Source organism: Phalaenopsis equestris, unplaced genomic scaffold, assembly GCF_001263595.1.
Source record: "Phalaenopsis equestris unplaced genomic scaffold, ASM126359v1 Scaffold000400, whole genome shotgun sequence".
In the NCBI taxonomy this organism is placed as follows: Eukaryota; Viridiplantae; Streptophyta; class Magnoliopsida; order Asparagales; family Orchidaceae; genus Phalaenopsis; species Phalaenopsis equestris.
In genome coordinates this window covers 700,891-720,369 of record NW_018164842.1, presented here as the reverse complement: position 1 = coordinate 720,369, position 19,479 = coordinate 700,891, and the positions used below count along the sequence as shown (strand labels likewise).

General features: G+C 34.0%; 1 protein-coding gene across 3 annotated transcripts; it reads right to left on the bottom strand.

Moving 5' to 3' along the window:
- Positions 1-2,617: 2,617 nt before the first annotated feature.
- Positions 2,618-14,417, bottom strand: LOC110026784 (RINT1-like protein MAG2L). 3 transcript variants are annotated; one of them, XM_020727909.1, is made up of 5 exons: positions 14,060-14,417; positions 13,832-13,927; positions 8,958-9,079; positions 4,836-6,818; positions 2,618-2,886 (listed from the first exon to the last, which is right to left on the bottom strand). In XM_020727909.1, the coding sequence occupies exons 1-4, from the start codon at positions 14,307-14,309 to the stop codon at positions 4,887-4,889; spliced, it is 2,400 nt and encodes a 799-aa protein (XP_020583568.1). In that variant the 5' UTR covers positions 14,310-14,417; the 3' UTR covers positions 2,618-2,886; positions 4,836-4,886. The 3 variants fall into 3 exon arrangements, with proteins under 3 accessions (XP_020583568.1, XP_020583569.1, XP_020583571.1); XM_020727910.1 differs by having other exon boundaries at positions 2,618-2,883; XM_020727912.1 differs by having other exon boundaries at positions 2,620-2,886; positions 13,843-13,927; positions 14,022-14,137.
- Positions 14,418-19,479: the final 5,062 nt, after the last annotated feature.

Below are 19,479 nucleotides of genomic sequence, written 5' to 3'. Positions count from 1 at the left end.
CAACTTCCATCCAAAACTTAATTACTTATCATTTTAAGAAGAAAGATAAAAAAAACTACTCAGAATCCATGGAGAAAAAAAAATCACACTTTAGTTTAAAAGTAGAAATCATTGTCTAAAAACCAACAAGTCTCAATTAAAACCAAAGTAGTCTAAAACAAAAGATAAAACTTAAAGATAAAAACTTATCTCAAGTCCTCCACCAAACTCTTGAAGTTCCTTTGAACCTCTTCTATTTTACAACACTCTCAACATAAAACTAAAACAAAAAAGATAAAATAATTATGTGGTGTCTGAAAATCTCTCCGAACCTCTCCGAACTAACTCCATCTCTCCGAACTAACTCCACAATTCAAGAACTTTCAAAACTTTCTCTTTTCAAGCACACTTTCAAAGACTCAATCTTCATTCTTTTATAAATTTTTAAAAGGTGTCTTGGTATCTCTTCAAAATATGTCTCGATTCGATGTATTTCTCCAAGAGATACCTCCTTTCGTAATATTTTTTGTCCATGGTGGTTGTAACCACCTATTAAGCTAATGGGTGCCTCAAAAACCTCTTCAAAATTTTCAAAAACCGAATTCACTCATCCAATAACTGCCACTGGCGCTTAAGTGCGGGGCCGCTAGCGCTTAGGCGCGGCCTTCTCTGTTTAACCGGCGCATAGACGCCAAAACACTTTTGCACATTTTTCACCTATTTGCTCCAAATTTGATTCTATTTCACTCCTTTAAGCATTTTTTACTTTTTTTACTTATACCTGAAAGAAAAAACACACAAATGCCTTCTATTAAAGAGCAATATCTCAAAAATAGGTATAAAAATGCATATAAAAATAATATATATTTTAGGTGTATCAGGGGGCAACCTTAACTGTAATCTCCAAAGTTCGTTCATGTCAACATTCCACAATCTTCACTACAAAAAACACTTCACCAGTTTCCGCTCATCGTACTGGAGTTCCTCTTCAGCTAGACCAGAAAGCTGATCTCTTCAAGTCTCAATACTTGTGTTGTTTTACAAGCTTTTATGAAAAATACCCCCGCTAGGAGAGCAAAAGATTCAAAAACAGCAACTAACAAATTATCAAATATTTTCTTGAGTATGATTATAATCATATTTCCAAGAAAATATACAACCCATTGCGACCTACGCCATAGTCTCAAGAAACGCAGAGCATCTCTGACACCTCATTCTAGGCTTAATCAATCCCAGAGGGACTCGATTCGACCTCTTCCATTACAGGCTACAGTCGTCAATGCTTCGACATACAGCCTCGGATATGTCAAAAATCCTTGGTATATTTTCTTCGATCTCTTCCATAACAAGTTACGGTCGTCAAGTGGTCATCAAGCAAAAGCTTCGACCAACAACCTAAGATAGGTCAACCATCCTCAGTTGATTTCATATGACTCTGTTCATTACGGGTTAATATCGTCGAACATCTCCGGTTATATAACTCAGAATGGATCTTACATTCTTATTGGATTCTCCTTTCAACCATGCCTTTGAAAGTCAAGCTCAAGAGACAAGACTCAATGAGAAGCTACCATGCCCCAAGAAGACAATAATCCATTACTCTACTGCAGCAAATTTTCTGGCACACATCAAGTACAGTATGTTGTTCATGTTATATATCAATTGCATTACTTGGGTAATTAAATAATGCTATGAAACTGTTTGGACATAAAAGGATCTTTATAGAATTGTAATATGGAATGTATATATATATATATATATATATATATATGTTTGAGATATTTTATGTCTTTAAGTGCACACATTTTAGTAGAATAATTATTGGTTCTCGAGTCTAAGGTAAGCCTCGAACCACATGTCTTAAATTTCATCACAGAATGAAAACAAAATGTATCTTATTTATAATTCCATCTATCTTCTTAAAATTTATCTCAGGACATACTTAAAACTCTCTCATTCACTTCATGGGAGGTTGGAGCCCGCACTAAGATTAATAATTTTCTGCCCTAATTAGAAAATTACATTCATTCTTTCCAAACGATAATTTAGTCATAAAAACTGAAGATTTCACAAAAAAGTTAAGAATGAATACCGACTTTTGTAACAATTGGGATTCATATCATAAAACTATAACATCGCCGTGCATCAAATTTGCTAAAAATCCCAATTACGAACATAAACCAATTACTAAACCATTTACAAGAAAAAAGTTGCAGAATTCAAATCCAACTTACAAAACAAAAAGTGAGAGGAAACAATAATTTTGCTCAACCATTTAACATTTAGTGATTTGGTTTATAAATGTAGATATGAATGTTTAGTTATCTGATATGTAAATACATAAGAATTGCGTGGTACGCATGTAAATTTCCCAAAAGAAAATTAGGAAATGCAACACCAAGATTCATAATTTTCATCACTGTATTCACTTTCTGTTCTTCAAACGTACTTTAATCTTATCAAAACAGCATTTCAAATAAAATTAAAGACCAAAATACAATTTTGCATCTTCACTAATTACTTAAGAGAAAGATTTACATACATTCCACTCAATTTTACATCTTCTTTAATTACCTTAAGAACATAAGATAAATAAAGACAGATTTCATTTTCAAGCCTAATATCAATACTCAGCCTACCATTCTCCACCCCACTGGAAATCACTTTTCTGGCTGCCATCAATCACCGCCGGCAAAGCCGAATATAAATCACTGATTCTTCGATACCTTCTCAGTATCCGCCGCCGCTTACCGATCACATCCATGATTTCCGGCGACCTCGTTGGTCTTGATATCAACTCGTCTCCCCAATCGCCGCCTCTTAAAGCCAGAAGCTGCTTTGCTGCCGCAAGCTCGGCGGCCGTGATGTTGTTATACAGCATTTGCGCCATGGTTGCTCTAGAGCCTGCTGCATTATTTATAGGCGCAGAGTTACTTGGATTATTTCTTTAAACTTTGTTTCTGGAATTATATTAGGAAACAAGTTATAACCGACTTATATATTATTATTATCCTATCTCGCGGGATAGCTTAATGGTAATCTGTACCTCTTTCCTTTTTCGGGACTTTACCGTTGGGTTTGAATTTTTTTTCTTCTAAAACAATATTTTATAGACGTTACAATTTTTGAATAATTTAAGAAAAGATGCTCATTTTCTGTCGTGACACCTGATATAACTCTACGTGCGGTGCAGGTTATTCCTGAGTTATTTTCAGGTTTTTCAGGTTATTTCTTTTTTCAGGTTATTTCTTGGTTATTTTCAATAATCCCAAAATAACCCAGAAATAACCCAAAAATAAAGACCGCATGTTATTTCTGGATTATTTCAGAATTATTTAAAATAACCAAGAAAAAATCTAAAAATAACTCAAGAATACTCTGCGCCGCACGTAAAACTACGTCAGGAGTCCGCACAAAAAAATTTTTGTAAGAAAACAAATTAAGCAGGTTGAGAAGGAGAAACTAATGAGAAGGGAAAGATATAAATTAATAAAAATCCTTTCATACCTGTTTCGTTAACTTTTTTTTTTCTTTATTTTTGTGCATATATCCAGTTAGTATAAATGATATGTAGTGTGTTAAGTTTCTTGAGATTAGTGATCGCAATTAAGAAAACATGAAATTTTAATTGAACAAATAATAATTACATTTGGATTAGTGATCCTAACTATATTCATTCGTATTCTAAAACATATGAAAAAAAAAGATTTTATTAATAAAATGCAAGAATATTTTGTGTGAACCATATGCATATAGAGTATGATTGAAATTAGCTAAGAGTTGTAACCGAGCCAAGAATGTTGTGGATTGAATTTAATTTGTTCATGTTAAAAGTTTTCATGTTTCGCTCGAGCTTCAGCCGAGATTCACACATAATATTCGCAATTGACTTGTTTAAATTTTTTAAATAATCATATTTGATTTATATTTATTTAATTCATGTTAATTGAACGAGTAATTGAACGAAATAGTAAATAAACTAAATGTATACTCATATTTCATAACAAATTGTTAATGATCAATTTTCTAAATCTAAACAAACAAAATTTCAACTAATATTTAATTGATTTACACAAATTAAATAAACTAATATATACAATCAAATAATATCAATATATACTAACAAATTATGTTATTAAAATAAAAAAAAATACATTTGCATGTAATTATTATGCATATAGATGTCAAGTTGTAATAAATTATCCATAAACACATAATTTAATAAGTTCTAATTAATCATATTTTATCATCAAATTTATTATACGATACCAACACATTGTTTGTTTTACAATAAGTTTATTTATAAAAATAAATAAAATTTTTGGACTAAGCATATATTTAGTTCATCTAACATTCAAGTCCTTAAAAAATGTTCAAACATATTTATTTACCATTTGAACAAACTTAATCAAATATTAATTAAGCTGAACTCGAGATCATTAAGTGCATTGGTTCATTTACAACTCCAGCCAAACTGAACCATTATGTAGAAAACATGGAAACAATGAATGAAGAAAGCCACATCAGATGACCAATTATGAACCCAAAAAGGCAGGGGAACTGAACCCTGGAATTGAAGAGCAAATATTAAATCCGGACCCCGGATGTAATTTGCGTCTGGAGTTCAATGGTTGGGCGAACACGTGTCAAGTAGACCCACCGTAATACACTGAGATTGGCCAGTTTCAAAATTTGTGGGGCCCACTTGGCACGGCGCCCAGCCATTCGACTCTGAAACCAGAGTTCTGAACTAATATTTTTTTGGAATAGAAACCTCATCATGGAGCATCAAGCCATTCAATTATAAGTCAAACTAACTCAATAGCAACCAAAAAAAAATTCCAGAAGATACATACCATCGATATAGCCATTTCATCATCGACATTGTGCAACCCAGGGTCAAATGTTTAGCCCCCAAAAATTCGGTTTCTCAATATCGTTTCAGATTGAGCTGGAGACACATGAAATAATCCTTGGAGTCGCAAGCACTCTCCTGGTTTCATATCCCGCTGCGACAAAACTTCAAGCATCTGCTCAGCATCTTTCTTGTTCATTTCCAACAGCTTCAAACAATTACTTGTGCATGGAAAAAATGCTTCAGGCCTTGCACAGAACAGTTTAAAGATAAGGAAAAGGGCCTTCATATCATTCCTGAACCGATAGACCCCCAAAGAAGAGAACCTTGCGTTGCTCATTGGAACGCTGGTGAAAATAAAATGATCAAGCCCTCCTGCAATACTTCTCCATAAATCCAAAAACTTATGGGAATTAAGATTAAGATTCAGGAACCAGATTCGCGCTTGCAACATGTCCAGGGCTTCGATAAAGCCAGATGATATGCACAGATGATCTTCATCCGGATCTGAGTCAACTTGCTTTATTTCCCACTGCTTCCTATCTTGAACATAATTCCAGCATAAATCATCAAAATGGAGGAGGAGAGAAGTTGCAATCACCTCAAGACAATCAGTTTGAAGCTTCACCAGAAACATTATTTCATCCTCAAACATTTCATTCAGATTCACATCCTCACTCCAATAATGCAGAACATGTTCACAGTAACATGCAGTGTTTATAGCGCTGCAAACTCTCAACAATTGAGAATCCTCTGAGACATCCATAAATTCAAAATTTCTGCTACGTTCAAACAGGAGGTTGAAGAAGTTACTCAGGAATAGATTTGCAGAAGAGCTGATGAATTGTTTCCTTCTTTGAGCGCATGGTAAGGCCAATCCTCTCTCAATCATTTCCCAACCTAAACGCAAAACAGAATCTGCCATTAATGGAGCTTTATAGTCTTCTCTTGATAAAAGAAGGAATGTCTCCTCTTTCTCATAGCTATGTCCCTGATTTCTAAAACCTTCCAACCAGCTTCTTTCTTCTTCCAGCATAGGTTTTAGCTTGCCTTCAGCATCATTCACTTCCATTTCAGCCCAAATCTGAAGCCAATCAGAACGCTCGTTGAATATTGACATTATTGACAAGCCCTCAATAGAAGCAAATGCTTCAGTAACATGAGTTCCTAAAGTTGAAAGAATCTTCATCCGCTTATCAAAAGTGATCATAAGGTCAACCACATGAAGCAATGAAGAACTTACCTCTGAGTCAGCATCCTTGTTGTAGAGATCTTTAACAAGGACAGGAAACAACTGTCTTTCAAAATACCCCAAAAGATTTCTCACCATTGCTATCGCCCAAGCTTCCTTGGCACTACAACCCAGCAGTCTAGCATGATCAATCAAAGGCTGCAAATTATTTTCCACTCCATCCAAAAAATTTTGGGTAGTTTTGTGAACAAGGGCAAAGATGAAATGCGGCTGGTCAAACCATCTGTTGAAATGATATTCCATCCGTAAGGCAACGAGGTTCACAAGTTCATCGATTGGCCATAGGCCATGTTTAAAGAATGAAAAAACTTCACCCATATCCTTGGAATCTGATGAATTAAATGCCGATTGATTTCTCTGCAGAAGACTCGCGCGCTCATCTCGCATGGCCTGTAGCTGCTGCAGGGAACATAATGCCGAGAAGCTCTGAGAAAACCTGGATTTCTCTTCCCCTTGCATTAGAAAAAACGATTGTTGCATTACCATGCAATTATCTTTTTGCAATTTAGTGGTTGAAAGGGATGGCGGCCATCCAAGGGATGTAATTAAAATTCTGTAATCAATGAGACATTGTGGTCTCAAAATGGCCAGAGCTTTCTCCACTCTGGAATCAACGGCTTCAAGCAAATTTGTCCACCAAGGCCTGCTTTTTGCAACACCAGCTAGAATTTCTTCAATATCTTTCACAGCCTTTACTGCCACAAGCAGTTTTACCAGCCGCCATCCAATCTCCTGCATTAATGTTGAAAAGTTCATAACCTTTAATACAGCCACAACAGAATGAAAACACTGCCCCAATAGCTCAAGGCGAAACATTTTTACTACGTATTTGTTTGGGATTAATTTTATTTTTTTATTTTTGATTATGTTTCCTCTTTTCTATTGAAAATATGTTTATTTAGTGTGTTTATTATATATTTTTATTTTTTATTTTTAAAAACAAATTAATATGTTTTTGAAAACACTCACAAACTTTTATCTGTTTTTGAGTATTTTAAAAACAACCATATTTTAATCAAACAATCAAACATATTTTATTTCAAATCAAAACATAAACAAAAAAATAATAATAATAAGAAAATAAAAAAAACAGAAGTCCCAAACGCCCTTACATTAACACCATGCACTCTGGAAAAGAATGAGATTGATTTTAAAAAAGTGCACCATAGGATTATTGAAATCGACAAAACAGACAAATTTGAACTTGGATATATTAGTTAGTGTTTGAAACAAAATGGTTTAGTTCAATGGATGCCTAAAAGGAGCTGAGCCTCTTGATATCAAAACTCATACTTACCTTAACTCGGTGAAGTTATTTATTAAATAATACAGATTACATGTTTTCATAAGCTATTATCATGCGAGTGAGAAAAAAAAAGTTTCAATCTTTTTAAAATTAATAAATATTGCATTTCATCTGTTTACATAAGACGTTTTCATTTTTTAAGATCATGATAGGGTATAATCCTCTTAGTTTTGTCTTTGAGGTGTTAGAAGCAAGACATATTAAGCAGACAGCAGACGGTTTAATTTAAACAATTCTGATAGTAGTATAAACACATTACTCCATCTGCATATCAGTTTATTTATAAATTGAAAGCAATAAGTCAAACTTATCCCTTAACTTCAATAATAGCTTCTCCGTACTGACTTATTCTACTTTGTATTTTTATAAAAATATTATTGACACATCATTTTTTTTCCAAAAAAATAAATAAAATAAAAAAGGAAAATAAATGACATCCTTTCTCTAGTTTTACAAAAACTATTATTTTTGCATCATATTTTCATGAAAAAGTCTATATATTTTTTCAAAAACTTTTATTTCAATAAATCATAAGTTCCTTTATATGATAATTATTTTTATGCAGTATAAGTTGATTACTTCAGAAATAAGTCAATAGTGTGATCGTCAAAAGTAAATTTTAAGTATGAAAGAATCTCTTAGTTTATGAAAGCAATAAGTATATACACTAAAAAAAATGATTACAAACTTAAAAATTAAAATAGCTGCCAAGGACATTATATGACATATTAGTTAAATGTAAACTCTTGAAAAAATATTATTAGCTGTCCCAATCCTTAAAATGCCAATAATCCAAATTCACCAGCTCATAGGCTGAAAGTTTTGAATGAGTTCATTTAATACTGATTATTTGGACGACAATTATGATTATAATGACAGCTTATTTTACATTCCAGATATTTAATAATTAATTATAGTAAGCATGTACATTGTCAAAAGCCAACTCAGTGGAAGGAAGGCAAGTTTTGTAGAAGACCACTTGGCAGGGAAATGATCTAAAAGAACAAAAACTATATTAGATAAGTCGTCCAAATATATGACCATATTATTTCGGTATCTGAGATGCTGAAAAGAAGGAATACGTCTACAATATTATTTTGGCCTCTCAAATCCTTCATTGGTTCAACAAAAATTCTGGGAAAAGCCATTTTTGTGCTAAAATCACCATTAAGAAGGCATTTTTGGCCTTATACGATTAACATATTTGGGCTTACCATATGTCTTTGTTCAATGGGTTACAGGGTGGAAATTGAAATAATTATCATGTTAAGGTAGATTTCAGCTTTTTAAATTTCTCGTAACAGTTACCTTAGTTTTTGGTTCTGATCCTCTTGTCATCCAAAGACTGCCTTGAGTAAGGTTAGCAGAGCATGATCAAGGAGTAAAGTTTCAAAATCTATAGAGAATGGGGTACTGGATACGACTCTCCTGCTCGTCTTAATCTAAGTTTGTACAAATAAAAGGACAGAACGGGAATTTAAAGTAAATGGCATTGAGAAGTCCATCTTTATATGCTTATAAAAGATATAATAAGACTTTAAAGTTTTAACAGAAAAACTCACAACCTGAGTTTGAATTGATACTTTGGAAAGCACATTTTCAAGCTTCTTCCTTGAAACTTGTTTCAACATTGCCAAGGTTGCATCTTCAAGGTCACCGACTAAGATTTCCAGATGTAGCGCAGTCTCTGCAAGATCAAACTAACAAAAATGAACGCATGGCTGAAGTATTTTTTTTCTGTAACAGTCATACCAAGAAATATTTCTCAGACGAATAGATGAATGCAAGAGTTTGATGGTGCTGATAAAACACACCAGAACTTATGAATGAATTATCATGTTTAGCGGTCCAAAAGGTAACCTAATCTGCGATTACTTGTGAGATCTGCATGCTATGTGATATTTTCTTGGCGCATTTACATAAATACCACCCAATTCCTATGTATTTACATATCTGACACCTAAGCGTTAATTTTTATATTTACACCACCCAAATCTTCCATATCACATAAAAAATACCACCAATTTAACCTCTAAAAAGTGAAATGCACTTTTTCATGCATGGTTCAGCCCACCAATTTAACCTCTAAAAAGTGAAATACACTTTTTCATGCATGGTTCAGGGGTGGTATGTATGTAAATGTTAAAATTTAGGTGTTAGATACGTGAATAAATAAGATTGAGTGGTATGCATGCAAATCTTCCCATTTTTTTAGCATGTCAAATGTTTAAGCGTGCTAAATTAATCAAAAGATCTTCATAGTAGCCATGAATAATCATTTCAAAATAGAAGAAATAAAATGCATGCCATTTGGCACATCTTAAATGCAGATGCAATAATAGCAAAGCAAAACATCAGATACTACCAACATAATGAAATAAATACAACAAAATCAAAGCCTTAATCCTACTACGTGGAGTCGGCTGCATGAATCCATTTTCTCCATTCTGTCCTATTTAGTGTCATATTTTCATTTAGTTCTAAAAATTAAGATCATTTTTTATACAATAAGCCCAAGACTTCCTAGGTCTATCACTGTCTTTCTTAACATAAGTAGAAACTAAAACATCTACTCTCCTCAGATCATCAGATGGTCGACGCTTAATGTGACCAAACCATCTAAGACGACTTTCTCTAATTTTGTCCGTCACAGGAGCTACACCAACCCTATCACGAATATATTCATTTCACATTTTGTCTCTAAGTGTAAAGGCACTCCTCCGCCTAATCATTCACATCTCGGCAATACTTAACTTAGTATTATGCTTCTCTTTTAAAAGCCAACATTCAGCGCCATAGAGCATTGCAGGTCTCACCACCGTTTATAAAATTTTCCTTTCAATCTGAGCGGTACTTTTCTATCACACAAAAGGTTCGAAGCATTCCTCCACTTCAACCAACCAACTTGAATTCTACTATTAACATCCTCATCTACATCAACATTGCTTTGAACAATAGACTTGAGATATCTAAATCGTTCACACCTTCTAGTAATTTGATCACCTAAAGTTACACTTCTGTCACTAAAGCTACTACCACTAAAATTACATTCCATGTATTCAGTTTTATTTCTACTCAAATGAAGGCCTTTAGACTCCAATATAGACCTCCATAGTTCAAGTTTTTCCTGGTTTTTTCTCTCTTCGTATCCATGAGAAGGATATCATCGGCAAAAAGCATACACCATGGTACATCCTCTTGTAAATCTCCAGTAAGACCATCCATAACTAAAGCAAAAAGATATGGACTTAAAGCCGATCCCTGATGTCATCCAACAAAAATAGGGAAATACTTGGTTAATGAAGGCCTTTAGACTCCAATATAGACCTCCATAGTTCAAGTTTTTCCTGGTTTTTTCTCTCTTCGTATCCATGAGAAGGATATCATCGGCAAAAAGCATACACCATGGTACATCCTCTTGTAAATCTCCAGTAAGACCATCCATAACTAAAGCAAAAAGATATGGACTTAAAGCCGATCCCTGATGTCATCCAACAAAAATAGGGAAATACTTGGTTAATCCTCCTTTAGTTCGAACACAAGTAACAACTCTAGTATATATATCTTGAATGACTTGAATATAAGTCATATCAACACATTTCTTCTCAATCTCCAAAGGATATCTCTTGGAACCTTATTGTAAGCTTCAAACATCAATCCTCTCTTCAACATAATGAAATAAATAAACAACATGAGCTATGAAGCACAGATATAAACACAAGAGCAAATAAAGCATGAAATATCCACACTGTAGTCATTATGTCAAGAAAATATATTAAATACAATCTGACTAGGGCATTTAACTTTTTATTTGATTGCATTTATTAGTTCACTTAACAACCAAAAATAGTCCCATATGTGTACGATTGTGATTAGTGGGTTATCTCATGTGGATCCGACAATTGGACAATTAATGGGTTGCTAAAACAAAATTGAGAGTAGCTTGAGGTAGATTTATATCAAAATTAAAGAGAAAAAAGTAATGAATGATTACGAGAAAATAATGGCTGAAGGAGCATCTATGAATATAAGGTAGCTAAAAAACAAACTTAGATGATTTAGACATGTATAAAGAAATTGAAAATGTACCTATTAGACATTTAAGAAAATAAGTTCAAAATATTAGAAATAAAAAGAATAATCATATTGATAGAATTTGCTCGAAATGATTTGTAAGAAATAAGCTCAATACCTCAAACAACAATCAATATTATTGAATTATGATGAATAAATATGAATTAAAATGGACCCTGAATAGTTATGATAAGGCTAATGACCAAGATAAATGATACTTTCAAGCATAAAAGTTAAAAAAAAAATCAAATGAAAATTACATTAAAAGTGAGGGAAGAATGAGGGTGGGAATGAAGGAAAGTTTGATTTGATATATAAGCAAAAAAAAAAACAAAAAAATCTATTATGGATTTATGACCACATTCTCCATAGGGCCCTCTTATCTCCTATTTCTCCGAACTTGGATTATGGAAGAAGGAAATGAAAAGGAGGAAATAAAAAAAAAGTAAAAAAATGAAACAAATCACAAATGTCAAATGGCATACATATGATTGTTTCATATAATGTTACTTTTAATGTTAATGTATCGAGAGTGACAAAGACCCTGAAGAAGTGGTTGTAATTCACAAAGAAAAATACATAAATTGTTTGAGATCTCTTTTGTTTGTTGTTCTTATTTTTTCTTATATTTTTACAAACATTTGTTCACTGCACTTTTTAAATGCTTTTGCCTTATTTTAAACAAATCAAGTTATTTAAAAAAAACAAAATAATATTTAGATGTTTTGAGTGCTTTAAATAACTATCATAACACCAAATGCATTTTATTTTAAATCAAAATATAAATAAATAAAAGTAATCCCAAAACTTCCCCTTAACAAACTTTTTATGCATCAAGCAATCCCAGATTAAAAAACCGCATAAGCACATTTCTTAAATGTTTCAACAACAACAACAAGTCTTTATCCCACTAAGTGGGGTCAGCTACATGAATCCTTTTTCTCCATTGCATCCGATTGAGAGTCATATTTTCATTTAATTCTAATAAATTAAGATTAATTTTTATACAACATGCCCAAGTTTTTTCAAGTCTACCTCGGCCTTTCTTAACATAAGTCGGATCTAAAACATCTACTCTCGTAATTGGATCACCATATGATCAATCTAATGTGACCAAACCATCTAAAACGACTCTCTTTAATCTTGTCTGTCATTTGAGCTACACCAATCCTCCTCTTTAATCTTCTCTGTCATTTGAGCTACACCAATTCTCTCACGGATATATTCATCTCACATTTTGTCTCTAAGTGTCAAAACACTCCATCACCTAAGCATTCTCATCTCAGTAACACTTAACTTTGCTTTATGTTTTTTCTTTAAAAAGACCAACATTTTGTGTCATAGATCTTTTTTTAAAAAGGCCAACATTCAGGTCTCACCAGCATCTTATAAAATTTTCCTTTAAATCTAAGTGGTTCTTTTCAATCACAAAATAGACCAGATGCATTCCCCCACTTCAACCAACCAAGTTGAATTCTAGTAATAATATCCCCGTTTATATCACCATCACTTTGAACAATATACCCGATATATCTAAAATATTCACACTTTGTAATGATTTGATCACCGATTGTTACAACTTCACCACGTATTCAGTTTTAGATCTACTCAAATGAAGATCTTTAGACTCTAATAAAGACCTCCATAATTCAAGTTTATCCTGAATTCTTTTGTCAAGTCTTATCCACAAGAAGGATATCATTAGTGAAAAGCAAACACCAATAAATGTCTAGTAAATGCATCCATAAGTAAAGCAATAAAAATAGGCATAAAGCGAATCCCTGATGTGATCTAACTGAAATAGGGCAATACTTGGTGAATCATCTTTCTCTTCAAACACAAGTAACAACTCTAGTATGCATATCTTGAATGACTTGAATATAAGCCATATCAACACCTTTCTTTTATAGAACACTCCAAAAAACTTCTCTAGGAATTTTATCCTAAGGTTTTTTCTAAATCAATAAAAATCATATCACAAGCTTTTAACACCCGGGTCACAAATCCCAGATGTGAAAATTGAGGGTTTTGTTAGGTAGTCAACAACCAACGTAAAATTTTTATTGAAAAAATCATGGCATGAATCCCTTAAATATTTCAATAAGAAGATAAGATAACTAGCAAACAGGCTTTTCCATCGTAGTTGTACTAGATTACTGTTAGTGAATCAAATCTTTCCCTCATGTTCAATTAGGAAGAATTAAATGCATACCACTCAATTCCTATGTATTAGAAAGATTTACCTTCAACCATCACTTGTTAAATTACCATAACCAATTACCAACATCATATCATGCTTGAAAACAATAGAAAAAAGAATAACTGATTACATGAGAGAGAAAAAAAAGGATAAGAAAGGGATTGCCTGCATAGAACCTGATTGACTGGATGCGACCAACCTCCTTAGCAATCAAGGGTAACTCCACAAGTAAGATTTTCTCATGCGGTCTCGCAGTTCCATCTGAAGTTTAAACAATATATAAAACTATCAAATGGTCCAATTTAGAAAACGGGGAATCTGAAAGAATCGAAAGCAAAAAAGATGGAGAACGCACATCATCGAGAGATAGATTAAGGTTTAGTACCGGCAGACCTCGGAATGTGCAACGATGATTGGATTCTATCCCGCTAAGGATCCTCCCAACGTCGTTGGATTTGGAGATCCATGAAGATACGGCAAGGGATAGTCTTCTCTGTAGGTGGAGGAGTTCAATTTCGTGATCACCGAACTCTTGCTTCAGCCGATCCGTAAGAGAATTGATGGAGGCAAGATCCTCGGGTTTCTGAAAGTGGTCTTGAAGAAACCCTAGAAGCCAGGACGAAATGCCGCCGGAACCCAGCATTGCGGCAGAAGGGCAATAATTTTCCGGCCGAAGGTTTGATTAAAGAACTCAAATTGTTGGGTGTAGACGTTGGTGCATTCGATTGGATGAAGGGGCATGAAGACAATGCGAGCTATCTTAAAATTTAAAAATTAGAACATAACGCGGCCCATCCTGGTTGAGTTTTATTTTTAATCAAAAGTTAGTTTGCAATTAAAATTATTATTTTAGTGTAGTATGGAATTAAATAATGGAATTAATAGATACATACACAAGAAGTTTCAAGTAGAAAATTTGGAAAGACAGAAAAATTATGAGGCCTAGCCCAACCTGAAATAATTTACTATAACTTGATGACTGAGATATAAATCATTGCCCCGCATATGGAAAAGTGTCATGCAGTTCAGAAGCGGTTGCAGTTGCCGGAATTTTGGTACATTGTTTTCGAAGTTTGTCGTAGTGTAGTGTTCAGGAAAATGCACCGCTCTGTTGCTCCATGAAGTTGTTTGATGTTCTGACAGTGTTTTGTTACTCCACAATGTTAGTCGCTACTCCACATAGCGCTTCGTTACTTTGCAACATTGGTCGTTGTTCAGCAAGTTTTTTTGTTACTTTTGAGTGTATGTCGGGATTTCACATCGTATATCATGATTCTATAAGGGGCTTTGTTGCAACGAGCAAGGGACGGTCAAGGTGGTTGACGGTGGCTGACGAGCGGCGGTCGACGGTGATCGATAACGGAAAGAGCGAGAAGCATTCACTGGATCTTTAGTGTCGAACACTGGACTTCAGCTCCTCCTCTCGGTCCTCATCCATGCTTAGGTTTTAGTCCCCTTTCATGAATGGGATAAGAATTTATTTATAAAGTTTATGAGAGGCCTCCCAAAAAATATGTTGTGGTAGAATTATAGGCTTGACGACCTCCTCTTCCAAGCGAGGTGGAGTTAGATTGGTTACGATCATGATCTCTTTGAGAGGTGTTGTAGCATTCTCTTAAGGTTTGAAAAGCTAATTGAGAATTGGGCAGGATTTCCAATTTAAGTGTTTCATTTGCAATGTTAGTTTCTTTGTTGTAGAGAAGAGAATAAAAGATACCTGATTAAATAGGTTTAAGTTGAGTATGAATAAAAGTTTTAAAGGTCTGGTATTGAGGTGGTAGTCCATTGAGTTTATAGAGGATAATGTCCTCTTGATCAATTCATTTACCAACCGTAGTGATCTTGTCCACAAAAGTCTTGATGGATGATATGTATTGGGTCTTTTTTTGGGTTTTCAACAATCGATGATTGTTATTTTGACCCCCCAATTATTGAACTAAGGTAAAAGGGCACTTTTGTAATGTGGTACCGCTCACCTACCACATCTCACCTAGCGATCACCTACCTCCCACCTACCACTCTCTTACTTCTATAAATAGAGAGGGTGTGAGGCTTAGGAGAGCAAGGGAAGAGAACTTAAGCTACCACAAAGGAGAAGAGAATAGTTAGAGAGCAAGAGAGGAGGAGAGCATCTTGAGGCCTTGTATCAAGATGTCGTTTGAGAGGGAGGCCATAGAAGGAAGATGAGGGCTCATCTCTATGTATAAGCTATGTATTCTTCATTTCTTTTGCCTTAGTGAACTATTTGATTGATTCCCTCCCGTGGACGTAGATCCAGTTGGATCGAACCACGTAAACGATCTGTGTTTGTTTGTGCTCTTTGCGTTTCATTTCTGTGCCAGGAAGTACATATCTCACAACAATGATGTAGTTGGTTCCTAAGTTGTGTAAGTCGATACCAATTGGCCGGCTGCAACATTTTGGATAGAGTTAACTAGAATTTTAAAGTGGTGGATAGATTCATAACATCATGATGAGATTGTAGAGTACAAATTGATTGTCAAGTTTTAATCTATCATATGCCAAGTAGAATATTATGTGTTAAGAGATGGAGAATTTGATGTGTTGAAAAAAAAATAAAGTGAATAGGAATGCTGCCATCTAAGAATCCTCGAAAACTATTTGATATGAAGATTTTTTGTGTTTGGGCTTTCCATAGGGCGTAATTTTCAGCTAATAGATAATTTTAGGAAAAATTCCTAATATTACTCATTAGGAATTTGAGTGAAGGCGGAATACACATGAAATAGGTTGGTTTTAGAGACAATTGTCTCTGTGTATCAAAGGATTGGGATTTCACCATTTGTATGACCAAAAAATAGGAGAGCATATGAATATTCTTGTTGTGGAAAAAATAGAGGTTGCCTAGATTTGAAAATCTTCACCAACGAACATGATATCAGAATAGGGGGATTGAAATAATAGAGAAGTATGATCGTTGGAAGAATAAACGTAGCTGAAGTGCACGGTTGAAGAGTTTCTTAATTTGTCGGAATCTTCTTGGGCAATGCCTCAAATACCATGAAGATAAACAAAAAATGAGAGAAACATGAAGAAAGATTTAAGAAGTGGAAGAATGTTTAGGTGAATTTCATAATCTTCATCACTGATCATATAGGGGTATATATAACAAGCATAGATAATTCTAGTATCAGGTAGTTACAACTATAATCAGTTAAGGTTTGTTAGATATTTGGTACAGTTGTACTTATAGTGTTAATATTCATGTTAGGAGCTGGACGATAAAAAGACACTTTAGATTTAAGTTAAATCAATCAAATCCTTAAATTTAAGTAAACTATCATCTATGATAAAATTGGATAGATTTTGGTAGCCAAATTTAACTAGGATTTAAGTAGAATTTAGTCAAAGAAGTCAAATTAAAATTTTCAATTTTCAAAATCCCATTTCACCTTTATTTTGGCTTAAAGGTATTTTACAAAATCTTGTAATTTGACAAATTTAAGAGATTTATACATTGAAAGAATATTATGTTGATGCATTTGCCAACATCTTCATCGCTACTCTTTGTTTCTTTCTCTAGGGGTATAGCTAGGATTGGATGGGGGAGAAAAATGAGGGTTTTCGACGTAACAATCTCGTCAATGCTTTAGCGAGTAATATACTGATCTGACTTCTCCCTTAATTTTTTTGGAGGAGTTGGCCGAAATACATTTATATCTAGGCGGAAAGATTTGCAAATTATTAGTGGTGCCGAGGTAAATTTATTATTTCAAAATTTTAATTAATTCAATAATTAGTATTATTAATTGAGAAGTTGTGAATTTGACTAAATAAATAATACTTATGATATATTTTAATTGGATAATAAATCTTATGTTTAGTTTATATTTATGAATTTTGTAATCAATGAGTAATTAACGTATTATATTGCACTAATTATAATGTAATTAATGTAATTAGAATCGATAAGAATTAAATCAATAATACTGATTAATATTGGTAAATTAAAATTTCAAATTACTTAATTAAATAATATTTGACTAAATAAATAATACTTATGATATATTTTAATTGGATAATAAATCTTATGTTTAGTTTATATTTATGAATTTTGTAATCAATGAGTAATTAACGTATTATATTGCACTAATTATAATGTAATTAATGTAATTAGAATCGATAAGAATTAAATCAATAATACTGATTAATATTGGTAAATTAAAATTTCTTCTTCTTCTTGGACTGATTTTCTTCCTCTTCTTGGTCTGTTTGGTCTGATTTCTATCTTCCTCGTTGTAGTAGCATTATCACTCTCTACAAGCCTCCCTCATCTATTTATAATAGATAAGGCCTCCCAAGTAGATCATAGAAGCTTAAGAGTTATATTATAATAATTCTCATCCTTGACTCTCAATTACTATGTTCTATAATAGAGATTCACTCCATCTAGCCCAGATGGGGCCCTTAGCCCCCTGTGAAGTTCACTAAGTCCATACAGTATCTGAACTTAGCTGTAGGTAACACCTTTGTCAGTATGTCAGCTGGATTTTCTTCAGTGCCTGCAACTATTGAACCTTTGGCTACAACATCCCTCATAAAGTGAAGCTTTACATCTATATGCTTAGACCTTTCATGAAAGAATTGGTTCCTGGTTAGATGAATTGTGTTTTGGTTATTGCAAAACACAGTTAGAACCTTTTGACATATACCAAGCTCTTCAGCCATGCATTTTAGCCACATAGCCTCCTTGATTGCTTCTGTCACAGCAATAAGTACCCTCAGCCTCTGTTGGAGAGAGAGCCACAACAGATTGAAGGTTGGACTTTCAGCTGACTGCAGTACCGAAGACAGTAAAGATGAATCCGGTCAGTGACTTCCTGGTGTCAATGCTTCCTGCATAATCAGAGTCCACATAACCGATTATCTTTTCATCTTTGTCCTCCTGCCTTTTAAAGAGCAACCCCAATTCACTGGTACCTCTTAAGTATCGCAGAATCCATTTTAGAGCTTCTCAGTGAGCCTATCCTGTATTTGCCATAAACCTGCTTACAATGCTGAAGGCGTAGGCTAAATCTGGTCTGCTGCAAACCATCCATGTATCTTTTCTCATCTTCATTCTCAGGGGCTTGAGAGTTTGACAATCTGAAGTGCTGACCAATTGGTGTTGTAACCTGCTTTGCATCATGTATGTTAAACCTTGCTAAACCTTTCTGAATGTATGACTTCTGCGACAAGAATAAGCCGCTCTTCTTTCTATCTCTTGTAATCTCCATCCCTAGGAACTTTGTAGTAGGTCCTAGGTCCTTCATGTCAAATTCTGAGTTGAGCATACCCTTGATCTTCTGGACTTATTCCTTGCTTCTGCTGGCTACTAACATGTCATCCACGTATAAGAGCAAGTAAGTACTTATATCACCATCTTGCTTCTTCATATAGACACAACAGTCTTAGCTGCTTCTGACGAAGCCAATCCTCAGCATAAACTCATCAAATATTTTGTACCACTGTCTTGGGCTTTGTTTCAATCCGCACAAAGATTCCTTCAGCAAGCAGACTTTATCCTTGGTTTTAGGTGTGTTATACCCTTCTGGCTTATACATGAAGATGGTTTCTTCCAACTCTCGTGTAGGAACACAGTTTTAACATCTAGCTGTTCTAATTCCAACTTGAATTGAACCACTAGTGCTAAAATTATCCTGATCGAGCAGTGCTTTACCACGGACAAGAAGATTTCATTGAAGTCAATTCCCTCTAGTTAGATGAATTGTGTTTTGGTTATTGCAAAACACAATTAGAACCTTTTGACATATACCAAAGTCTTGCTTTATACCTGACCTCTTCACTGCCTG